Source organism: Mesoplodon densirostris, chromosome 4 (assembly GCF_025265405.1).
Source record: "Mesoplodon densirostris isolate mMesDen1 chromosome 4, mMesDen1 primary haplotype, whole genome shotgun sequence".
NCBI classification, from domain to species: domain Eukaryota; kingdom Metazoa; phylum Chordata; class Mammalia; order Artiodactyla; family Ziphiidae; genus Mesoplodon; species Mesoplodon densirostris.
The window spans coordinates 154,859,614-154,886,927 of record NC_082664.1 but is presented as its reverse complement, the minus strand read 5'-3'; the positions used below and the strand labels follow the sequence as shown (position 1 = coordinate 154,886,927).

General features: G+C 36.4%; 1 protein-coding gene across 14 annotated transcripts in view; it reads right to left on the bottom strand.

Annotated features, from left to right (window-relative positions):
* ZMYND11 (zinc finger MYND-type containing 11) overlaps window positions 1-27,314 on the bottom strand; it is a 144,088-nt gene that overhangs the window by 77,825 nt on the left and 38,949 nt on the right. For 13 of the 14 annotated variants that reach the window (XM_060097528.1, XM_060097526.1, XM_060097537.1 and 10 more), the window contains exon 2: window positions 80-214. In XM_060097528.1, the coding sequence (XP_059953511.1) occupies window positions 80-195 (116 nt within the window). In that variant the 5' untranslated portion in view covers window positions 196-214. Of the gene's footprint in view, window positions 1-79; window positions 215-27,314 lie in introns of those variants that run through there. The other variant, XM_060097535.1, reaches the window with a different exon arrangement.

The window sequence follows — 27,314 nt, the reverse complement described above, 5'->3', positions numbered from 1 at the left end:
AATAAATAATCTTTGGACCTTTTCTCCCAAAGTCTTATATAAAATTTTACATAGACTTTTTTTGTTTAAAATTACTTACTTTGTAATACGGTCAATGTTGGCAATTTGCTTCTGATTCCGTATAATCTCAATGGCTGCCCAAAGATGCTGGATAGCTTTTGTGTCCGCCTGCCGTCTTTTTGTTAAGCGTGCCATGACCTGTTTACTCCTTCAGCTGTAGCAATATACAAAAACATAAGGGAAAAGCACGGATTACAAAATGGATTATCATCAATATAAGTAACACTCTCAGCACCTCAATATATAGTATGGCCAACTTTTTATTTTATTTTCTACCATCCACATCACCAATTACTCCATAAAACTTTTCACTTCATTACTTCACAAAGAATGACACTACAAGACCAACAGTAAAAAAAAAAGGTCTTCCTTTTAACTTTAAGAATGAGAATGAGTGGCCATCTTAAGAAGAATGAGTGGCCATATTAAGAAGAATGAGTGGCCATCTTATACCAATGTCAAAGAAATATACATTTAAAATTTATTATAAAGCAAAAGTGTTACTATATAAAATTTCATTTTTGATATTACATTGTGTGTAATTTGACAGATCAATGCAAAATGGAAATTAAATGTCCAAATTAGAAGTACTTTAGTTTATTATACTCATGGTTTAAATATTTTAATTCAATATAGACATACTGATAATGAAAACAACATTCCTTTTTAAAAAAAATAAAACCATAAACAGAAAATATAGAATAGTTGTTTCTGGCTGAGGTGTGAAAGGCTGGGGGTTGGTATACCAGAGGATGACATGGATGGACCCACATAATTAGAAATGTTCAGATGCTTGGATGAGGTGTTGGTCATTCATTATGTTATTAGGAAACAACACTGCTAATTTATTCAAATTTCAATATTCTGAATAGACTGAGGAAAATGGCCACCAGCTGTGTTCTGGCAAGACTGGGGGAAAAAACGGGAGTTGCAGCCTAAATGTCTGATGAGAGATGGTACTGTAAGAAGAGGCCGCATGCCTGGACTCTCCACTGGGCACAGAGGAATCTGTTAGGCACCAAGACACCTGACCCCTAAATCATACAGGTTATGATGTTGAGGCCCTTAGGCATAGGTAAACATCAAAGTTTTGGGGATGGCTGAAATCTCCTTGACCTGACCTTTCCTATCTTTTAAGAGGAGAGAATAAGAAAGGAAAATTCATTCTTAGCACTTCATTGTATTCCATGACTGGCCAGGAGAGCCTCATGAATCTTTTTCTCCACCTCTACATTTCTTTTCACAGCTAAGTCAGTTCTCCCTCTTTCTCCACAAAACCCAAATAAAAGCAGCAGTTGTCATTAAAGCTTAACTAGAGACTCTCTTCTGGTGAGTCTAGGATCAGTTAGGCTCCTGAAATAAGAAAGTGCTTTTCAGAATTACAAAATCAATTAAGAATCAAAAACAACAGCAGCATTCAAGTTTTAAAGAAAATTTAAGGAAAATTTGTTGGTTCAGTATAGACTTCAATATAAAATTAAGAGATTTTTAAAATTATAATTATTACTTATGAATGTCTGTTCTAGAAAGTAACCACTTTAAAGTGTACAGAAACTTCTCAGTTTAAGTGCACTTGTATAGGAGTGTCAACTTTCCAAATCTGATAAGCAATATGCTATGGAATTTATTGGTAAGAATATAAAATGTTAGAAAGTGACATCTAATGGTGAACTGTAAAAATACAACTTGTCAGATTATACAAATATTCAGATAAAAGAACAAAATTTCAGTCATTCTTACACACTTAAAAAAAATGTTGCCTATTTTGTGTAAGGCAATAGCTAAACACAATGAAGTATTTTAAAATGTATAAACTCTAGTCCTTGACAGAAAATAACATAAAACTGGCAAAGGCAATTTGACATATACATGGAACTACTAACTGTAATGTCATATATGACATAAATGGTACAAAATATATGCTGTGAGAATTCAGACAAAAAGTAACACTACAAGATGGCAAATGTGGGAAAATATAAAATTTCTTAATTTCTTGAAAAGATAATTGGCTGTTTAAAGCAAACAAAAATAATTGTTAGGTATCATTAGGTTTATAACATATGTAGAGGTAAAATATAGATGACAACCCAATAGCACAAAGGAGGGGAAGGGGTAGTAAGTAATTATATTATTGCAAATTCTTAACGTTTTATGTGAAATGGTATTTATTATACTAATTCAAGAGGAACTATGTTAAATCGAGGATGTGTATTACAATCCTTGGAACAAACACTAGAATACAAACAGGTACAGTTGACATATATATAACTCAACTTATGTTTTCAAAATACATATAGATAAAGTTAAGAATAGTTTATTCGGAAATACAAAAGATATATAATGGCAAAGCTAACATTTACAAATACTAAAATAAATAGCAAATATAACTATTTACATAACAACCAGAAGAATATAGTAGACGAGTAGCAGAAATTCTAAAAGTGATGTCACTTAATTCCTAGAAATGATTAAACTCAAGATTAAAGAATTAAGCAATGCTACACTTCAGGAAAAGAGATGTAAAGTTAAAGCCAAAGATTTTTGACGTCTACCTACACCGAGTCACACACGTAGATATGCCTGGTAATGAAGGTACACCATAAAGAACATGCTCATAGTTACAGGAACCCAAGGAGAACACTGCAAAGATGCAAACGCAAGTCAGGTGAATACAGTGAAGCTTGGAGGCATGTTATAAAAGTACCAAAAACAACCTGACTAATTAGGACAAGATCTCTTTAAAGTACAATCACTGAAATTCTCCTTTCTTATGAAATCTAAAATCATTCATTTCAGGCATGCTTGTTACATGTTAGGCATTCTGTGCTCTGGGAATATAATAATAAGGTAAACAAAAATATTTCCATTAGCTAGTAAATATGATTAATAATGTGGCTAGATATAAGGATAGTAACTTAGGTGTTTGTCAATAAAAAGAAAACCTTAGAAAATTAGTTTCTTATATTCTAGGCACCTACAGTTTATCATATAAGGCCTTTAATTTATTTTGGCCAAACCAAACTTTAGTCTACTGTACCTGAATGTATATTATATTTCTACTAAACTGAATTACTCAAAATTTCTAAATGTGTCCCCAAACTTCATAACTCTATCCCTTTGTTTAAGCAGTTCTCTGTCTAGAATGTTCTCCCTGCCCCTTTACTAATTACTAAAAATTCCCTGCTCTTTCTAGGACTTACTACGATGCAAATGTTCCTGACCAACGCTTTCGCAAGAATCAAACGCAATTCTCTTGTGTATTCTAATTGTAATTTATTCATCTCTTACAAATGTATTGCCTTGTATAAATAATTTAAAATTCCTAAAAAGAATTTATTAATTCAAGTAAGGAAAAGACATGTCTTATTTTTCATCTGTCTTCCAAGGTGCACAGCAGTTATGAACATGATAAACTTTTGATATGGACTTATAAAATTAAACTTTTCCAGTTATATAAACAATAAAGTCCATTTATGTTATATCAAAGATTAAGACATCAAAAAGAAAGATCAGAAAACTTGTAGAGATATACAATATAGTCCTCAATCTTTTCTTTTCTTTTTTTTTTTTAGCTCCAGCACATCTGAGGAATATGACAGACTCGCAGTGATTCTCAAGAGTTCTATAGTTTAAAAAACAAAAAAAAACTTCCCAGTAAACTTACCAATTTCGTTTATTGTGGTAAAATACACACGAAATGTACCATCTTAACCATTCTTAACTGTACAGTTCAGTGGTATCAATACATCCACATTGCTGTGCAGCCATCACCACCATCCATCCCCACAACTCATTTAATCTTGTAAACTGAAATCCTATACCCATTAAACACTAACTGCCCATTACCCACCCCAGCCCCTGGCACCCATGATTCTACTTTCTGTTTTTATGACTGTGATGACTCTAAGTACCTCAAAGAAGAGGAATCACACAGGATTTGTCCATCTGTGACTGGCTTATTTCACTGAGCATAGTGTCCGTGAGATCCACCCATACTGTAGCGTACTGCAGAATTTTCTTCCTTTTTAAGAATGAATAATATTCCATTGCATGTATATACCACATTTTCCTTATCCATTCATCTGTGGATGGACACGTTTTAGCTATCGTGAATAATGCTGCTATGAACATGCATATACAAATATTTCAATTCTCTTGGGCAAATACCCAGAAGTGGAATTGCTGCATCATATGGCAATTCTATTTTTAATTTTTTGAGGAACTACCATACTGTTTTCCATAGCAGCTGCATCATTTCATATACCCACCAATAGTGCACAAGGGTTCCAATTTCTCCACATTCTCATCAGCAGTTATAATTTTGTAGTTTTTTGACACTAGTTATTCTGATGGGTGTAAGATGGTCCAAGTAACTTTGGCAAGCCTCCAGGCAATACTGGTACTCTCTATCCCTACAAATCCAATTTAATTCAATCCCTTCCATCTATGTAAGTACCTTGTTTCCTATCATACAAATGCTACAAATGGGGGAAAAGAAGATAAAAGAGAAAGCAAATCAGGAAAAACTTATAAATAAGTAAAATTAAACAAGGAATTTTTGGTGACACATACATATATGGGGAAACTTTTTATTGCAAGGAAATGATAAACATGATAGGACAACAAGAGAATAGTTGAGGGGGGCAGGAAAAAGAGGCTGCATTGAGGAGGAACACACTGGGAGAATACACAGCATCAAATATGTTCTGATTTTTACTTCTGGTGGAGGGGTGCAAGTTTTTGTTTTATTTTTATGTCATCTAACATAAATATATAAATATTTTAAAGTATTTACATCAAATATTGCATAAAATTTAAAAATTAATCTCACTGTATAATGTGCATTTCTTTGTGACTTAGTTCAGGTTAAAATTTTCCCAAACTCTACTAGCAATTGAAGTTACTTTTTATTGATAGTCTATTCATGCTATTTTCCCATTTACATGTTAAAGTTATTCACAAAATACTTTTGTCTGTCTTTTAGTAAACATCAAATGAAATTATAATGTTGAAATCTAGCTATGTATTCCCCTTATGGTCACCTTTAATGATTAGAAGTCCTTCCACACTCATGTCTGAAAAAAATTCAATTGTATTTTCCTCTTTTATACAATTTTTTTAAAATATTGACTTCTTAATCCATCTGGGAATAATTTTTTATATATCTTTATTGGAGTATAATTGCTTTACAATGTTCTGTTAGTTTCTGCTGTACAACAAAGTGAATCAGCTTTATGTACACATACATCCCTATATCCCCTCCCTCTTGAGCCTCCCTCCCACCCTCCCTTTCTCACCCCTCTATGTGGTCGCAAAGCACAGAGCTGATCTCCCTGTGCTATGCGGCTGCTTCCCACAGGCTATCTATTTTACATTTGGTAGTGTATATATGTCCATGCCACTCTCTCACTTCGTCCCAGCTTCCCCTTTCCTCCCTGTGTCCTCAAGTCCGTTCTCTACATCTGCATCTTTATTCCTGCCCTGCCACTAGGTTTATCAGTACTGTTATCTGGGAATAACTTTTCTAAGGTATTAACATTAATAAGCTTTATTTTTTTAGAGCAGTTTTAGGTTTACAGCAAAATTCAGCAGGAAATACAAAGAATCCCATATCCCCACACTCCCACAGCCTCTCTGATTATCAACATCCCAAACCAGAGGGCACATGTCTTAAAATCAACGAACCTACAGTGACACACCGTTATTACCCAAAGTCCATAGTTAACTGCTGGTGGTGTACATTCTATAGGTTTTCACATATGCATAAAGACATTAAAATGCTATACAAAATAGTTCCTCTGTCCTAAAACTTCTCTGTGCTCCATCTAGTCATCCTTCCCTCTCCCCACAATCCCTAGCAACCATTAATCTTACTTCTCTGCTGTTTTACCTTTTCCAGAATGTCATATAGTTGGAACCCTATGGGATATATAGCCTTTTCAAACTGGCTTCTTTAACCTAGTAAAATGGATTTAAGGTTCCTCCATGCCTTTTCATAGCTTGATAGCTCATTTCTTTTTAGTGTCGAATAATGTTCCACTGTCTAGATGCCCCTCAGTTTATTTAGCCAGTCAACTTGAAGGACATCTTGGTGGCTTCCGTATTTTTACAATTATGAATAAAGCTGCTATAAACACCCTTGTATAGGTCTCTGTGTGTAAGTACGTTTTCAGCTCTTTTGGGTAAATACCAAGGAGTATGACTGCTGAATTGTACACTAAGAGTATATTTCGTTTTGTAAGAAATTGACAAACTGTCTTCCAAAGTGGCTGTACCATTTTACATTCCCACCAGCAATGAATAAGTGTTCCTACTGCTCCACATCCTCATCAGTGATCGGTGTTGTCAGTGTTTTGGATTTTAGCCATTTTAATAGATACAGTGGTAAATCAATGTTGCTTTAATTTCCAATTCTCTAATGACATATGATGTTGAACATCTTTTCATGTGCTTACCTTCCATCTGTATATCATCTTGGAGAGGTATCAGTTCAATTCTTTTGTTCATTTTTTAATCAGCTTGTTCATTTTCTTAATGTTGAGTTTTAAGGCTTCTTTATATATTTCTACCAGTCTATGGCTTGTCTTCTCATTCTCCTGACACTGTCTTTCACAGAGCAAAGGTTTTTAATTTTAATGAAGTCCACCTTATCAATTATTTCTTTCATGGGTCGTGTCTTGGTGTTTTATCTAAAAAGTCATCACCATATCCAAGGTCATCTAGGTTTTCTCCTGTTATCTTCTAGGAGTTTTATAGTTTTGCATTTTACATTTAGATCTATGACTGATTTTGAGTTAATTTTGGTGAAGGACATAAGGTTTGTGCTTAGGTTCATTTTTGTATGTGTGTGGATGTCCAGTTGCTCCAGCAGCATTTGATGAAAAGACTTTGCTTCGTTGCATTGCCTTTGCTCCTTTGTCAAAAATCAGCTGACTATATTAATGTAGGTCTATTTATGGGCTCTCTATTCTGTTCCATTGATCTATTTGGCTGTTACTTCACCAATACCACACTTTTAATTACTATAGCTTTATAACAAGTCTTGAAGTTGGGTAGTATCAGGCCCTGATTTTGTTCCTCTCCTTCAATACTGAGCTGGCTATCTGGGTCTTTTGCCTCTCCATACAAACTTTAGAATCAGTTCATCAATACCCACAAAATTATTTCCTGAGATTTTGACTGGGATAGCACTGAATCTATACATCAAGTTGGGAAGAACTGACACCTTGACAATATTAGTCTTCCTATTCATGCACAAGAGTTATCTTTCCACTTATTTAGTTCTTTGATTTTGTTCATCAGAATCTTGTTTTCCTCAAATAAATCTTGTAATAATATTTTTGTTAGATTTATACCTAAGTATTTCATTTGGGGGATTCTAATGTAAATGGTAATGTGTTTTTAATTTCAAATTCAACTTGTTCATTGCTGGTATATAGGAAAGTGATAAAGACTTTTGTATATTAACTTTGTATCCTACAATCTTGCTATAATTGCTTATTATTTCCAAGAGTTTTTTGTTACTTCTTTTGTATTTTATTCATAGACAATCATGTCATCCGCAAACAGAGGCAGCTTTATTTCTTCACTCCAAATCTGTATACTTTTATTTCCTTGTCTTCTCTCATTGCATTAGCTAGGAATTCCGAACAATGTTAAAAATGAATGGCGACGGGACATTGTTCTTGATCTTAGTGAGAAACCTGCGAGTTTCTTACTGTTAAGTATGGTGTTAATGTAGGGATTTTGTAGATAGTTTTTATCAAGTTGAGGAAATTCCTCTCTATTCCTAGTTTGCTACAAGTTTTAATTATGAATGGGTGTTGAATTTTGTCAAATGCTTTTCTGCATCTATTGAAGTAATCACATGATTTTTCTTCTTTAGCCTGTTGATGTGATAGATTACGCTGACTTTCAAATGCTGAAGCAGCCTTTCACACCTGGGATAAACCCCACTTAGTCGTGGTATATAACACTTTTTATACAATATTGGATTCAATTTGTTAATAGTTTGTTGAAGATTTTTACATTTATGTTCATGAGAGAGATTGGCCTATGGTAGTCTTGTTGGGGTTTTTTTTCTTCTTGTACTGTCTTTGTCTGATTTGGATATTAGGGTAATACTGTCCTCAAAGAATGAGTTAGAAAGTATTATCTCTGCTTCTACCTTCTAGAAGAGATTGCAGAGAATAGGTATAATTTCATCCATAAATGTTTGGTAGAATTCGCCAGTGAATACATATGGGCATGGTTCTTTCTGTGTTTGAAGGTTATTAATTACTGATTCAATCTCTTTAAAAGATATAGGCCTACTCAGATTGTCCACTTCTTTTTGTGTGAGTTTTAGCAGATCTGGCCTTTCAAGGAATTGGTCTATTTTACCTAGGTTATCAAATTATCAAATTTTTCACCACAGTTATTCATAATATCCCTTTATTTATTATCTTTTCATGATCCAGAAGCAGTAGTGATTGCCCCTCTTTTATTTCTGATATTAGTAATTTGTGTCTTCTCTTTTTTTGTTGTTGTTAACCTATCTAGTAACTTCTGATTTTATTGATCTTTTCAAAAAACTAGCTTTAGGGGGCTTCCCTGGTGGCACAGTGGTTGAGAGTCTGCCTGCCGATGCAGGGGACACGGGTTTGTGTGCCGGTCCGGGAGGATCCCACATGCTGCAGAGCGGCTGGGCCCGTAAGCCATGACCGCTGAGCCTGCGGGTCCGGAGCCTGTGCTCCGCAACAGGAGAGGCCACAACAGTGAGAGGCCTGCGTACCGGAAAAAAAACAAAAAACAAAAAAACTAGCTTTTGTTTTGATTTTTTTCTATTGATTTCCTACCTAAAATTTCATTGATCTCTGTTCTAATTCTTATTTCTTCTGCTTACTTTGAATTAATTTCATCTTCTTTTTCTTGCTTTCCAAGGTAGAAGCTTAGATTGCGGATTTTAGATCTTTCTTCTTTTCTATTACAGACATTTCTCTCAAAGCACTATTTTCACTGCATCCCACATTGTGATAAGATGTATTTTCATTCTAATTTAGTTCAAAACTTTAAAAACTTTCTCTTGAGATGTCTTCTCTGACCTGTGTGTTGTTTAATTTCCAAGTATTTTAGGGTTTTGAGCTATCTTTCTGTTTTTGATTTCTGGTTTAATTCCATTGTGGGCTAAAAGCAGACATTGCAATGATTTCCATTTTTTTTAATTAATTAAGATAGACCAGAATGTGGTCTATCTTTGTGAATGTTCCATGTGAACTTGAAAAGAATGTGTATTATGATGTCATAAAATGAAACAGTTTATAGGTATCAATTACATCCAATTCACTGATATTGTTGTGAAGAATTCAACTATGTCCTTACTGATCTTCTGCCTGCTGGATTTGTCCATTTCTGACAGGGGGGTGAAAAGTCTCCAACTATAATACTGCATTCATCTATTTCTCCCCACAGTTCTATCAGTTTTTCCTCACATATCTTGAGACTCTTTTGTTAGGCACAGAGACATTAAGGATTGTTACATCTTAAGAGTACTGACCCCTTTATTATTATGTAACGGCCCTTTTTATACCTGATGACATTCCTTGCTTTGAAGTCTGCTCTGTCTGAAATTAGTAGAGCTACTCCTACTTTCTTTTTGTTAGTGTTAGTATGGTATATCTTTCTGTATCCCATTTCTTTTAATCTATGTGTGTCTTCATATTTAAAATGGGTTTCTTGTAGACAACACAGAGTTGGGTCTTGTTTTTTGATCCACTCTGACAATCTCATCTTTTTATTGGTATACACTACTGACGTTTAAGGTAATTGATATAGATGGATTAGTAGTATCTCTCAGATTTGTTCCTGTTTTCTATTTGTTACCTTTGTTCATTGTGTCTATTTGTCTTCCACACAGTCTGTCTTTTGTCATTTTAACTGAGAACTTTATATGTAACAATTCTCTTTCTTAGCATATTACTTTTTTTTTACTTTTTTTAGTGGTTGCAATATACATTTACAACTAACCCAATGTTTATTTTTCTGATTCACATGTAGTACAAATACCTCATACCCCATGTAGTACAAATACCTCATAATATAAAATATTCCTAATCTCTCTCTTCCAAACCCAATATTGCTCCTGTCATTCCTTTCACTTATGCATAAACATACAAAAGCATGTACAGCTGACCCTTGAACAACATGGGTTTGAACTGTGCAGGTCCACTTATACATGGATTTTTTTTCCCCCAATAAATACTACTGCAGTACTACATGATCTGCAGTTGGTTGAATCCACAGATGTGGAAACGCAGATGTGGAGGACCAACTGTAAAGTTATATGCAGATCTTCCATTGTGTTGGGGGGCTGGTGACCCTAACTCCCACATTGTTCAACAATCACTGTACATGCACATAAGCACACATAATCAAAAACACTGTTGCTATAATTTTGAACAGATCTTTTAGATCAATTAAGAATCAGAAAAATAAGTTTATTTTACCCTCATTTACCCATTCCTCATACTCTTCTTTTCTTTATGTAGACCTGAGTTTCGGACCTATATCGTTTTCCTTTAACATTTGTTGTAAGGCAGTTGCAAAACTTTAACATTTGTTCTGGCAAAAAACTCCATCAATGTTTGTCTAAGAAAGTATCTCCCCTTTAATATTGAAGGATAACTTCACTGAGTACACAAAATTCTAGGCTGCTGGGTTTTTTCCCTAAACAACTTAAATATTTCATTCCACTCTTTTTGCTTGAATGGTTTCTAAGAAGTCAGATGTAATTATTACATTTGCTTCTCTACAGGTAAAAGGGTTCTATTCTGCTGGCTTCTTCAGGATTGCTTCTTTATCCGTAATTTTCTTAAGTTTGAAAATGATATGCCTAGGTGTAGTTTGGAGGGCATCTACCCTGCCTTTGGAGGGCATCTATCCTGCCTGGTATTCTCTGAGTTGTTTTTTTTTTTTAACATCTTTATTGGAGTATAATTGCTTTACAATGTTGTGTTGGTTTCTACTATACAACAAAGTCAATCAGCTATATGTATACATTCTCTCTCTTGAATGTGGTTTGGTGTCTGACATTAATTTGGGGAAATTCATAGTCATTACTGCTTCAAATATTGTTTCTGTTCCTTTCTTTTCCTTCTGGTATTCCTATTATGCATATGATACCATTTTGTAGTTGTCTCACTGTCCTTCATGTTCTGTTTTACTTTTTTTCAGCCTTTTCTTTTTTACTTTTCAGTTTTGGAAGTTTCTAATGTCATATCTTCAAGCTCAGATGTTCTTTCCTAAGCTGTGTCCAATCTACTAATGATCCCACCAAAGGCATTCTCCATTTCTGCTATGGTGTGTTTGGACTCTAGCATTTCTTTTTGATCTTTCTTGGAATTTCCATCTCTTTCAGTATACATGTAATCTTAAATATTGTCCACTTTTTCCATTAAAGCTCTCAGCATATTAATCAACTTTTTAAAAAATTCCTGTTCTGATAATTCCAACATCCCTGCCATATTGACCCACGTTCCAATGCTTGTTCAGTCTCTTCAAACTGTTTTCTGCCTTCGAGTATGCCTAGTATTTTTCTGTAAGGCAGACATAATGTATTGGGTAGAAGGAACTTCAGTTAAAGGCCTTCAGTAATGGGAGGGAGTTGAGTATTCCACTTCCCCAGGTCAGTTAGGCTCTAACCAAACACCAGATGGTTAGGCTCTGATAAAATAGTTTCTCATGAGGGCACACCTTGTTAAGAAGAACAGAATGCTCTGGCATATTTAAAGCTGGTTCCTTGTCCCTACCCCCGATGGAATCATGAGAGGATTGTTCTCCAACAGTCTCTGTGAGAGTCTGGCAGAACTCCTAGAGGAAAACCCCACAGAAGTGTGAGGAGCCCCTAAGACTGGATCCCACTGGGTTTTTCACTCAGACTTGTCTGCCCTGAGCCTCCAGCAATTTGTCAGTTACATCCAGGTTTCCTTACCCCAGCACTGGTTCCTGCAGAGGTTTCTGTTGGTGGGTTTTTGTAAGTTGTGATTCTATCTGCCTTTTTGTCTCTCAAACTTTTGTGGCAGCAACTTGTCCTGTGGCCTCACTTTTCTCATGGATCTCAGTAGATTTGTTGATTTTACAGTTCTTCAGTTCGTTACTTGCTATTAAGATAGAGTGACAACTTCTAATCATCTTACATGTCCAACCAGAAACTGTGGAATTACTTTTTGAATACAACTTAAGATGAAAATATAGGTTTTCATAGAGGTCATCAATTGTAGTAGCACAATTTATTGAAAGATTTCTTCCTTCTCTAATGGAATGTGATACATTCCTAAATTGTATATTAAATTCTTATCTATACTAGCATTAGTTTCTCTGATGTGTTTGGTCTTTTGTTAGTATCCCATAATTTTATTTAACTTGTTTTATTATTAATTATTATTAAGTTAAAGTTACAATTATCAAGTTGTATTCAGTTATTATTTATTATAGCTTATTTATTATAAGTTACATATATAAAAGTTATAATTTTAATCAATTCCATGTTGTCTTTCATTGCTACATAATTATTTCATATGTGAGTATTATCTGCCCAACATTATCAATTTTTTGAAAGAAGGCCATATTTGAAAACTTCCTTATGTCCCTAACAAATTCTACCACAAACTGTACACTAAAACACTTACTCATTGAATACATTCCCCAATAAGTCTTGAGGGAAAATAATAATAATAATACAGGGAAGAGGAATAAAGCTAGCCTTTAATAATGATAAATGGTTGACTAGGTCTTAAGTAGACTCAAGAACCTCCAAAACAATCAGTTGCTGCCCAAATTCCATATGTGACAAGCAGAGAACAAACTTACAGGAGGAGTTCTAGATGATACAGTTATTAGACACAGACTTTAAAATAATTTTATGCTTGATATGTTCAAGAAATTAAAAGATAATTCCAGCAGAGAACAAGAAGCAATAAAAAGAAACTAAATGGAAAGGACAGAACTGAAGAACTACAATACCTAAATCACTAAACTGATGGGTTTTGCATCAGATTAGATACAGATGAACAGAAAATTGGTGAACCTAAGAACTATTTCAAAAGGAAGTATCCAGAAGAAAGCATAGAGAAAACAAGAGCATAAGAGACGTATGAATATGATAATAAGGCTTAACTTATATTTCACTGCAATCCCAAGAACAGAGAAAAGAACTGAGCAAAATTAACTTTCAAAGAGACTGTGGCTGATAATTTTCCATTACTGACAAAAGATGTCAAGCAACAGATTCAAGAGTCATTACCAGAAAGCAAAATCAGATTAATGCAAAGACAACTACACCTTGGCACATCACAGTAAAACTGCTGAAAACAAAAAGACAAAAAGAAAAAATATTTTAAGCAACCAGAGGAAAAGTCATAATGCCTTCAAAGGAGCAATAATACAACTGCAAGTTGACTTCTCAACCAAAACAACAAAAGTCAGAAGATAATGAAATAATATCATCAAAGTGCTCAAAGGCTGTAACTGCCAACCAAAAACTCTATGCCTGCAAAAAAGAAAGGTAAATAAGATATAGTCTATATAAACCAATACTTCATCACCAGCAGTTCAACAATACAGAAACTAAAGATGTTCCTCGCACAGAAGGAAAAGAATCCCAAATAAAAAGTCAAACTGTAAAAAGGAACTGATGACCTTTATACACTGAGAACACAGTTACTACCTCTAGAGTAATCAATAAAAGGACAGTAAAATAATGAATACCTACCAAGCTTTTGTTGGGGAAGAAAATAATACAAAATGCTTTATCAACACCCCCACCAATAAAGAAAAAAGAAAAAGGAGTAAGATATATAAAAGCCATATATTATGATGATAGATTTAAACCCAAATATATCAGCAATTACATTAAATCTAAACAGAGCAGCTTCAATAAAAGATGGCAATCTTGAGTCTGAATTAAAAACTACGATAAAACAGAAATCTAGCTACATGCTGCTTGCAAAAGATACATCTTAAATACAAGGACACAAAAAGTTTGTAAAGAAAAGGGTAAAAAAAAAAGTACCATGCAAAAATATCAAAAAGAAAGTTGGCAAGGGTGCAATAATGTAAAGTATTGTTAAGAAAAAAGAGAGTTACTTCATAATAATAAAAAGATCCAGCTTATTAGGAAATGTTCTAAATTTTATGTATTTAACATAATCTTATAACACATAAAGCAAAAACTGACAAAACTGAAAGAAAAAAATAGGCAAATGCACAATCATAGCAGGAGATTTTTATGTACCTCTCACAACCACTCACAAAACAAAGAAAAAATTACTAGGTATATAAAAGATTTACAAAAACATTTAACAAATTTGACCTGACATATATAATATAAACCTCTGCAGCCAATACCTGCAGAATGCACATGCTTTTCAAATGCACACGGAATTTTTACAAAATTGATCATGTCTCAACAAATTTCAAAGGATTGAAATTATACAGTCTGCTCTCTGCCCACAATAGAACTGAAAAAGTCAGTAACAAAAGATAGCTAAAAAAAAAAAAAAATTCCTATGTTTCTGAAAGCTAAAAAACATATCTCTAAATAGTTAACTTTAAAAATTCAAAATAAACATTAGGAAATATAATTAAAGGAAGAAAAATGAAAACACTAATTGTCAAAGTTCTGAGATGTACTTAAGTTTATTGCCTTAAATGTGTTAATAAGAAAAGGAGGGGCTAAAAGCATCTACCTCAAGAAATTACAAAATAAAAACTCAAACCAAAAATGTAGAAAAAAAAATTACACACACACACACACACACACATACATAATAAACAGAAATCAGCGAACTAGAAAACAAACATACAAGACTTCCCTGGTGGTCCAGTGACTAAGACTCCATGCTCCTAATGCAGGGGGCCCAGGTTCGATCCCTGGTCAGGGAACTAGATCCCACATGCTGCAACTAAAAGTCTGCATGCCACAACAAAGATCCCGCCAAATAAATTAAAAAATAAATATTTTTTTTAAAAAAGAAAATATACAAAAGAGAGATTCACTAAACGGAAAAGTTGATCCTTCAAAAGGGCAAAATTGACAAACTCCTGGTGAAACCACTAAACAACTACCAAAAGAGTTGTTTTTATTTTCATAACTCTAGGAGGTGGATCCAAAAAGATCTTGATGCAATTTATGTCAAAGAGTGTTTTGCCTATGTTTTCCTCTAAGAGTTTTATAGTATCCGGCCTTACATTTAGGTCTTTAATCCATTTTGAGTTTATTTTTGTATATGGTGTTAGAGAATGTTCTAATTTCATTCTTTTACATGTAGCTGTCCAGTTTTCCAAGCACCACTTATTGAAGAGACTGTCTTTTCTGCCTTGTATATTCTTGCCTCCTTTGTCATAGATTAATTGACCATAAGAAACAGAAAATCTGAATAAGCCTACATAACTATTAAAGAGGATGAATAATAATTTAAACCCCCTCCCCCGACCAAAAAAAAAAAAAAAAAAACACTCCAGAACCAGATTGCTTCACCTTAGACTCCACCAAACATTTCAAAAAGAAAAAAACACCAATCTTATAGAAACTCTTTCTGAGGAAAGAAACATGTACAAATTTGTGATATGAGATCAATGTAACCTTGATACCAAAACATGACAAAGGACACTAAGGAGAAAGTAAAGTTAGAGACCTATCTCATTCATGAACATGAATGCAAAAATCCTAAATGAAGTACTAGCAAATCAAGTTCAGCAATACACAAAGAACAATACAGTGTGACCGTGTTTGTTACAGTCATAGCAATTCACACGTTAATAGACTTAAGGAAAATAACCATATAATCAGCTCAATAAATGCAGGAAAAAACTGAATAAAACTCTTCATTCATAACCAAAACTAAAAGCAAAACAGGAATAGAGGGGAAATGCCTTAATCTGAAAAAGGGTACCCATATAAAACCAACAGCAGAAAAACCATACTCAATAAAATGTTGAAAACTTTCTCTCTGCAAATGGGAATGTGTGATGATATCATACTCACCACTTCTATTCAGCATTGTACTGGGCTCTTTCCTTAGTTTCTCTCTCTGCTCTTCCATTGTTAGTGTACAGAAATGCAACAGATTTCTGTGTATTAATTTTGTATCCTGTAACTTTACCAAATTCATTGATGAGCTCTAGTAGTTTTCTGGTAGCATTTTTAGGATTTTCTATGTATAGCATCATATCATCTGCAAACAGTTTTACTACTTTTTTTCCAATTTGGATTCCTTTTATTTCTTTTCCTTCTCTGATTGCCATGGCTAGGACTTCCAAAACTATGTTGAATAAAAGAGGCGAAAGTGGACATCCTTGTCCTGTTCCTGATCTTAGAGGAAATATTTTCTGCTTTTCACCGTTGAGTATGATACTGGCTATGGATTTTTCATATACGGCCTTCATAATGTTGAGGTATGTTCCCTCTATGCCCACTTTCTGGAGAGTTTTTAATCATAAATGGGTGTTGAATTTCCAGAAAGAGAAATTAAAACAACAATCTCATTTACCATTGCACCAAAAAAGAAAGAAATACCTAGGAATAAACCTACCTAAGGAGTCAAAAGCCCTGTACTCCAAAAACTGTAGGACACTGATGAAAGAAATCAAAGATGACACAAACAGATGGAAAGATATACCACGTCCTTGGACTGAAAGAATCAATATTGTCAAAACAACTATACTACCCAAGGCAATCTACAGATTCAATGCCATCCCTCTCAAACTACCAATGGCATTTTTCACAGATCTAGGACAAAAAATTTTTTAATTTGTATGGAAACACAAAAGACCCCAAATAGCCAAAGCAATCTTGAGGAAGAAAAATGCAGCTGGAGGAATAAGGCTCCCTGATTTCAGACTATACTACAAAGCTACAGTAATCAAAACAGTATGGTTCTGGCATAAAAACAGAAGTAGAGATCACTGGAATAGGATAGAAAGCCCAAAAATAAAACCAATGCACCTATGGTCAATTAATCTACAACAAAGGAAGCAAGAATATGGAGGAAAGACAGTCTCTTCAATAACTGGGGCTTGGAAAACTGGACAGCTTCAGGTAAAAGAATAAAATTAGAACATTCCCTAACACCATACACAAAAATAAACTCAAAACGGATTAAAGACCTAAATGTAAGACCAGATACTATAAAACTCTTAGAGGAAAACATAGGCAAAACACTGACATAAATTGCATCAAGGTCTTTTTGGATCAACCTCCTAGAGTAATAAAAATAAAAACAAAAATAAACAAATGGGACCTAATTAAACTTAAAAAGCTTTTGCACAACAAAGGAAACCATAAACAAAAAAAAAAACCCCACAAAATGAGAGAAAATATTTGCAAACAATGCAACAGGCAAGGAATTAATCTCCAAAACATACAAGCAGCTCATGCACCTCAATATTAAAAAAAAAAAACCACAATCAAAAAATGGGCAGGAGACCTAAACAGACATTTCTCCAATGAAGACATACAGATGGTCAATAAGCACATGGAAAGATTCTCAATGTAGCTAAATATTAGAGAAATGCAAATCAAAACTAAGAGGTATCACCTCACACCAGTCAGAATGACCATCATCAAAGAGTCTATAAACAACAAATGCTGGAGAAGGTGTGGAGAAAAGGGAACCCTCCTACACTGTTGGTGGGAATGTAAATTGGTGCAGTCACTATGGAGAACAGTATGGAGGTTCCTCAAAAAACTAAAAACAGAGCTACCACATGATCCAGCAACTGCACTCCTGGGCATATATCTGGAGAAAATTCTAATTTAAAAATATACATGCACCCCAATGTTCATTGCAGCACGTGCTTACAATAACCAAAACATGGAAGCAACCGAAATGTCCATTAACAGATGAATGGATAAAGATGTGGTACATATATACAGTGGAATATTACCCAGCCATAAAAAAGAATGAAATAATGCCATTTGTAGCAACATGAATGGACCTACAGATTATCATACTATGTGGAGTAAGTCAGATAAAGACAAGTATCATATGATATCACTTATACGGAGAATCTTAAAAAAAAAAAGATACAAATGAACTTATTTACAAAACAGAAACAGACTCACAGACTTAGAAAATAAGCTTATGGCTACCAAAGGGGAAGTTGGGGGAGGGATAAATTAGTAGGAGTTTGGGATTAACATATACACACTACTATTAAAAAGATAATCAACAAGGACCCACTGTATAGCACAGGGAATTCTACTCAATATTCTGTAATAATCTATGTGGGAAAAGGATATATGTACATGTATAACTGAATCACTGTGCTGTACACCTGAAACTAACAAAACTTTGTAAATCAACTATACTCCAATATAAAGTAAAAAAAAAATTTTTTATTGTACTGGAGGGACTTCTCTGGTGGCGCAGTGGTTAAGAATCCACCTGCCAATGCAGGGGACACAGGTTGGAGCCGTGGTCCGGGAAGATGCCACATGCCGCGGAGAACAGAGCAACTAAGCCCACGAGCCACAACTACTGAGCCTGCGCTCTAGGGCCCACCTGCTGCAAACTGCAGAGCCCACACACCTACAGCCCCGTGCTCCATAACAAGAGAAGCCACTGCGATGAGAAGGCTACGCACCGCAACAACGAGCAGCCCCCACTCAACGCAGCTAGAGAAAGCCCACGCAGCAACAAAGACCTAACACAGCCAAAATATAAATAAATTAATTAAAATTGTACTGGAGGACATAGTCAGTGCAGTAAGACAAGAAAAAGAAATGATACATATGGACTGGAAAAGCAGAATTAAAACTACCATAATTCAGAGATGACATATTTCTATCTATAGAAAAATCCCCCAAAAATCTACAGATGAATTATTAAAACTAATAAGTGACTTCAATAATATAAGTGGATATAAGGTATATACAAAGAATTATTTGATTCTGTATACTAGTAATGAACAATGAGTAAATGAAAAAAATTAAAATTTTATTTACAACATTACCTAAAAAAGTCAGATCTAGTAATAAATCTAAACAAAAGATATGCAAGATCTCTATTCAGAAAGCCTTAAAACATTATTGAGAAAAAGTAAAAATAACCTAAACAATAGAAAAATACAACATATTCATAGATTATAAAACTAATATGGTAAAAAATGTTAATTCTTCCCCAAACTAATTCACAAATTCAGTTCAATTCCAATCAATAGGCTAGAGGAATTTTTGCTGTGTAAATTAACAAACTGATTCAGAAGTTGATATGGAAATGTAAACAGCCAAGAACGAACAGGAACAAAAAAAAAGGTATGAATAACAAATAAGATATAATTGGAAGATCTGATATCATATATCAAGATTTATTGCACCGGGTAAGATGGCGGAAGAGTAAGACGCGGAGATCACCTTCCTCCCCACAGATACACCAGAAATACAGCTACACGTGCAACAACTCCTACAGAACACCTACTGAACGCTGGCAGAAGACCCCAGACCTCCCAAAAGGCAAGAAACTCCCCACATACCTGGATAGGGCAAAGCAGAGAGATTCCCGCACAGAGGAGCGGTGCCGAGCGGCACTCACCAGCCCGAGAGGCTTGTCTGCTCCCCCGCCAGGGCGAGCGGCGCTGGAGCTGAGGCTCGGGCTTCGGTCAGAGCGCAGGGAGAGGACTGGGACTGGCGGTGAGAACTCAGCCTGAAGGGGGCTAATGTGCCACAGCTAGCCGGGAGGGAGTCCGGGAAAACTCTGGAGCTGCCGAAGAGGCAGGAGACTTTTTCTTCCCTCTTGGTTTCCTGGTGCGCGAGGAGAGGGGATTAAGAGCGCCGCGTAAAGGAGCTCCAGAGACGGGCGCGAGTCGCGGCTGAAAGCGCGGAGCCCAGAGACGGGCGTGGAACGCTGGGGCTGCTGCTGCCGCCGCCAAGAAGCCTGTGTGCGAGCGCAGGACACTGTCCACACCGCCCTTCCGGGAGCCTGTGCAGCCCGCCACTGCCGGGGTCCCGGGATCCAGGGGCGGCTTCCCTGGGAGAACGCACGGCGCGCCTCGGGCTGGTGCAACGTCACGCCGACCTCTGCCGCTGCAGGCTCGCCCCGCACTCCGTGCCCCTCCCTCCCGCCCGGCCTGAGTGAGCCAGAGTCCCCGAAGAGGCTGCTCCTTTAACCCTGTCCTGTCTGAGCGAAGAACAGATGCCCTCCGGCGACCTACACGCAGAGGCGGGGCCAAATCCAAAGCTGAGACCCAGGAGCTGTGAGAACAAAGAAGAGAAAGGGAAACCTCTCCCAGCAGCCTCAGAAGCAGCGGATTAAAGCTCCACAATCAACTTCATGTACCCTGCATCTGTGGAATACATGAATAGACAACAAATCATCCCAAATTGAGGAGCCAGGAGTCAGTGCTGTGCCTCTGAGGTGGGAGAGCGAACTTCAGAACACTGGTCCACAAGAGACCTCCCAGCTCCACATAATATAAAACGGCGAAAATCTTCCAGAGATCTCCATCTCAACACCAGCACCCAGCTTCACTCAACGACCAGCAAGCTACAGTGCTGGACACCCTATGCCAAACAACTAGCAAGACAGGAACACAACACTACCCATTAGCAGAGAGGCTGCCTCAAATCATAAAAAGTCCGCAAACACCCCAAAACACACCACCAGACGTGGACCTGCCCACCAGAAAGACAAGATCCAGCCTCATCCACCAGAACACAGGCAGTAGTCCCCTCCACCAAGAAGCCTACACAACCCACTAAACCAACCTTAGCCACTGGGGACAGACACCAAAAACAACGGGAACTACGAACCTGCAGCCTGCAAAAAGGAGACCCCAAACACAGTAACATAAGCAAAATGAGAAGACAGAAAAACACACAGCAGGAGAAGGAGCAAGATAAAAACCCACCAGACCTAACAAATGAAGAGGTAATAGGCAGTCTATCTGAAAAAGAATTCAGAATAATGATGGTAAAGATGATCCAAAATCTTGGAAATAGAATAGACAAAATGCAAGAAACAGTTAACAAGGACCTAGAAGAACTAAAGACGAATCAAGCATCGATTAAAAACACAATAAATGAAATAAAAAATACTCTAGATGGGATCAATAGCAGAATAACTGAGGCAGAAGAACGGATAAGTGAGGTGGAAGATAAAATAGTGGAAATAACTGCTGCACAGCAAAATAAAGAAAAAAGAATGAAAAGAACAGAGGACAGTCTCAGAGACCTCTGGGACAACATTAAACGCACCAACATTCGAATTATAGGGGTTCCAGAAGAAGAAGAGAAAAAGAAAGGGACTGAGAAAATATTTGAAGAGATTATAGTTGAAAACTTCCCTAATATGGGAAAGGAAATAGTTAATCAAGTCCAGGAGGCACAGAGAGTCCCATACAGAATAAATCCAAGGAGAAATACACCAAGACACATATTAATCAAACTGTCAAAAATTAAACACAAAGAAATCATATTAAAAGCAGCAAGGCAAAATCAACAAATAACACACAAGGGAATCCCCATCAGGATAACAGCTGATCTCTCAGCGGAAACTCTACAAGCCAGAAGGGAGTGGCAGGACATACTTAAAGTGATGAAGGAGAAAAACCTGCAACCAAGATTACTCTACCCAGCAAGGATCTCATTCAGATTTGATGGAGAAATTAAAACCTTTACAGACAAGCAAAAGCTGAGAGAGTTCAGCACCACCAAACCAGCTTTACAACAAATGCTAAAGGAACTTCTCTAGGCAAGAAACACAACAGAAGGAAAAGAACTACAATAACGAACCCAAAACAATTAAGAAAATGGGAATAGGAACATACATATCAATAATTACCTTAAATGTAAATGGACTAAATGCTCCCACCAAAAGACACAGATTGGCTGAATGGATACAAAAACAAGACCCATATATATGCTGTCTACAAGAGACCCACTTCAGACCTAGAGACACATACAGGCTGAAAGTAAGGGGATGGAAAAAGATATTCCATGCAAATGGAAACCAAAAGAAAGCTGGAGTAGCAATTCTCATATCAGACAAATTAGACTTTAAAATAAAGACTACTAGAAGAGACAAAGAAGGACACTACATAATGATCAAGGGATCAATCCAAGAAGAAGATATAACAATTGTAAATATTTATGCACCAAACATAGGAGCACCTCAATACATAAGGGAAATATTAACAGCCATAAAAGGAGAAATCGACAGTAACACAATCATAGTAGGGGACTTTAACACCCCACTTTCACCAATGGACAGGTCATCCAAAATGAAAATAAATAAGGAAACACAAGCTTTAAATGATACATTAAACAAGATGGACTTAATTGATATTTATAGGACATTCCATCCAAAAACAACAGAATACACATTTTTCTCAAGTGCTCATGGAACATTCTCCAGGATAGATCATATCTTGGGTCACAAATCAAGCCTTGGTAAATTTAAGAAAATTGAAATTGTATCAAGTATCTTTTCCGACCACAATGCTATGAGACTAGATATCAATTACAGGAAAAGAGCTGTAAAACATACAAACACATGGAGGCTAAACAATACACTACTTAATAACGAAGTGATCACTGAAGAAATCAAAGAGGAAATTAAAAAATACCTAGAAACAAATGACAATGGAGACACGACAACCCAAAACCTATGGGACGCAGCAAAAGCAGTTCTAAGGGGGAAGTTTATGGCAATACAATCCCACCTTAAGAAACAGGAAACATTTCGAGTAAACAACCTGACCCTGCACCTAAAGCAATTAGAGAAAGAAGAACAAAAAACCCCCAAAGCTAGCAGAAGGAAAGAAATCATAAAGATCAGATCAGAAATAAATGAAAAAGAAATGAAGGAAACAATAGCAAAGATCAACCAAACTAAAAGCTGGTTCTTTGAGAAGATAAACAAAATTGACAAACCATTAGCCAGACTCATCAAGAAAAGAAGGGAGAAGACTCAAATCAATAGAATTAGAAATGAAAAAGGAGAAGTAACAACTGACACTGCAGAAATACAAAAGATCATGAGAGATTACTACAAGCAACTCTATGCCAATAAAATGGACAACCTGGAAGAAATGGACAAATTCTTAGAAATGCACAACCTGCCAAGACTGACTCAGGAAGAAATAGAAAATATGAATAGACCAATCACAAGCACTGAAATTGAAACTGTGATTAAAAATCTTCCAACAAACAAAAGCCCAGGACCAGATGGCTTCACAGGCGAATTCTATCAAGCATTTAGAGAAGAGCTAACACCTATCCTTCTCAAACTCTTCCAAAAGATAGCAGAGGGAGGAACACTCCCAAACTCATTCTACGAGGCCACCATCACCTTGATACCAAAACCAGACAAGGATGTCACAAAGAAAGAAAACTACAGGCCAATATCACTGATGAACATAGATGCAAAAATCCTCAACAAAATACTAGCAAACAGAATCCAACAGCACATTAAAAGGATCATACACCATGATCAAGTGGGGTTTATTCCAGGAATGCAAGGATTCTTCAATATACGCAAATCAATCAATGTGATACACCATATTAACAAGTTGAAGGAGAAAAACCATATGATCATCTCAATAGATGCAGAGAAAGCTTTTGACAAAATTCAACACCCATTTATGATAAAAACCCTGCAGAAAGTAGGCATAGAGGGAACTTTCCTCAACATAATAAAGGCCATATATGACAAACCCACAGCCAGCATCGTCCTCAATGGTGAAAAACTGAAACCATTTCCACTAAGATCAGGAACAAGACAAGGTTGCCCACTCTCACCACTCTTATTCAACATAGTTTTGGAAGTTTTAGCCACAGCAATCAGAGAAGAAAAGGAAATAAAAGGAATCCAAATGGGAAAAGAAGAAGTAAAGCTGTCACTGTTTGCAGATGACATGATACTATACATAGAGAATCCTAAAGATGCTACCAGAAAACTACTAGAGCTAATCAATGAATTTGGTAAAGTTGCAGGATACAAAATTAATGCACAGAAATCTCTGGCATTCCTATATACTAATGATGAAAAATCTGAAAGTGAAATCAAGGAAACACTCCCATTTACCATTGCAACAAAAAGAATAAAATATCTAGGAATAAACCTACCTAAGGAGACAAAAGACCTGTATGCAGAAAATTATAAGACACTGATGAAAGAAATTAAAGATGATACAAATAGATGGAGAGATGTACCATGTTCTTGGATTGGAAGAATCAACATTGTGAAAATGACTCTACTACCCAAAGCAATCTACAGATTCAATGCAATCCCTATCAAACTACCAATGGCATTTTTCACAGAACTAGAACAAAAAATTTCACAATTTGTATGGAAACACAAAAGACCCCGAATAGCCAAAGCAATATTGAGAACGAAAAATGGAGCTGGAGGAATCAGGCTCCCTGACTTCAGACTATACTACAAAGCTACAGTAATCAAGACAGTATGGTACTGGCACAAAAACAGAAAGATAGATCAATGGAACAGGATAGAAAGCCCAGAGATAAACCCACGGACATATGGTCACCTTATCTTTGATAAAGGAGGCAGGAATGTACAGTGGAGAAAGGACAGTCTCTTCAATAAGTGGTGCTGGGAAAACTGGACAGGGACATGTAAAAGTATGAGATTAGATCACTCCCTAACACCATACACAAAAATAAGCTCAAAATGGATTAAAGACCTAAATGTAAGGCCAGACACTATCAAACTCCTAGAGGAAAACATAGGCAGAACACTCTATGACATAAATCACAGCAAGATCCTTTTTGACCCACCTCCTAGAGAAATGGAAATAAAGACAAAAATAAACACATGGGACCTAATGAAACTTCAAAGCTTTTGCACAGCAAAGGAAACCATAAACAAGACCAAAAGACAACCCTCAGAATGGGAGAAAATATTTGCAAATGAAGCAACTGACAAAGGATTAATCTCCAAAATTTATAAGCAGCTCATGCAGCTCAATAGCAAAAAAACAAACAACCCAATCCAAAAATGGGCAGAAGACCTAAATAGACATTTTTCCACAGAAGATATACAGACAGCCAACAAACACATGAAAGGATGCTCAACATCTTTACTCATTAGAGAAATGCAAATCAAAACTACAATGAGATATCATCTCACACCAGTCAGAATGGCCATCATCAAAAAATCTAGAAACAATAAATGCTGGAGAGGGTGTGGAAAAAAGGGAACACTCTTGCACTGCTGGTGGGAATGTGAATAGGTACAGCCACTATGGAGAACAGTATGGAGGTTCCTTAAAAAACTACAAATAGAACTACCATATGACCCAGCAATCCCACTACTGGGCATATACCCTGAGAAAACCATAATTCAAAAAGAGACATGTACCAAAATGTTCATAGCAGCCCTATTTACAATAGCCCGGAGATGGAAACAACCTAAGTGTCCATCATCGGATGAATGGATAAAGAAGATGTGGCACATATATACAATGGAATATTACTCAGCCATAAAAAGAAATGAAATTGAGCTATTTGTAATGAGGTGGATGGACCTAGAGTCTGTCATACAGAGTGAAGTAAGTCAGAAAGAGAAAGACAAATACTGTATGCTGACACATATATATGGAATTTAAGAAAAAAATGTCATCAAGAACATAGGGGTAAGACAGGAATAAAGACACAGACCTACTAGAGCATGGACTTGAGGATATGGGGAGGGGGAAGGGTAAGCTGTGACAAAGTGAAAGAGCGGCATGGACATATATACACTACCAAATGTAAGGTAGATAGCTAGTGGGAAGCAGCCGCATAGCACAGGGAGATCAGCTCGGTTCTTTGTGACCGCCTGGAGGGGTGGGATAGGGAGGGTGGGAGGGAGACGCAAAAGGGAGGGGATATGGGAACATATGTATATGTATAACTGATTAAATTTGTAAAATAAAAAAAAATAATAATAAAAAATAAAAAAAAAAAAAAAAAAAAAACTATGAAAAGTAAAAAATTTTCACCATGTTCCCATATTCGTAAGAGTCTGTCCCAATTGTAATTGTCTTAAGACAGATACAGATTTCAGGAGAAATCTAGCAATGAGTATGAGGATTTAAGAAAACTGATGATATGTCTGAGAGCCCTGGCATCTGCTCCCCAGTTCACTCAAGCTTCTTGAGTGAACTGGGGAGCAGATGCATGTAGAGAGAATTTCTTGCAAATACCAGGAGTGTCTGCAAGAAAGGGACCTGAATTCTTTCCCCAGTTGGATACCTGCTGATGCAGCAAACTTGGTGGCTATCTGAGGGACATCCATAAGCACAAGGGCAAAATAGAATTAGGGAAAGATGTGGGGCAGGTTGGGAGTCGGAGAAACAGAGGAAGGACTTTCAGTCCTACCATCTGGCACAGGAAGCATGAGTGAGTTGACCGGCACTGACGTAGTTCCAGCAGAAAGAGCCGGGCTTGAGCCAGCTTGCCGGTGCATCCCTAGAGGGTCACCTGCATGGCCTGTGGGAGGTATTGTTGGAACAGACACCAGGAAGGAAGCTGAAACAGGTTTTGTTGAAAATATGTAACAGGGAAGAGCCAAATCTGTCTACATGTTGGATCTGTTTCTTTTACTTTACCCTTTGCTTCCCATTGCTTTTGTTCACTAAAAGGATACTGTCTATACATAATGGCCTGCCTCGGGGAACCCTGCCCCTCTGCCTGAATGCTAAACCAAAGTGCCTTTGTTCAGGGAAGCATCCTAAGAGCTGTCCACCTGTGTGTGGATGGTTGCAAGAAAGAAGAAATTAACACATTCCCTCCCTGGAGGTTGGCCATTCCAGGGGATATTTGCAGAACTTATGGCCTTTTTACTTTACTTCCTCATCTCCTCCCCCTTTCTGTGCTATAAAAGAAACTGGCATCCAAACCCAGATAAGATGGTTTTTTGGAGACACTAGTCTGCCATCTTCTCGGTCTGCTGGCTTTCCAAATAAAGGCGTATTCCTTCCCTCAAAAAAAAAAAAAAAAAGATTTATTGCAAAGCTACAGTAATTAATAAGACAGTGTCCAATAGGAATAAGAACACTCATATAAATTCACGGGAAGGAACAGAGAATCTGGAAATAGACTCATACATATATGGACACCTGATTTATGTGACAAAGATGGCACAGCAGAGCAACAGATTTAAGACAACTCTTTCTATAAACAATGCTGGGTCAGTGAGATTATCACTATGGCGGGAAAAAAATCAATCAAACCTTACCACAACAGTTCGGAGGGCAATTATGGAATGGTGATGAAA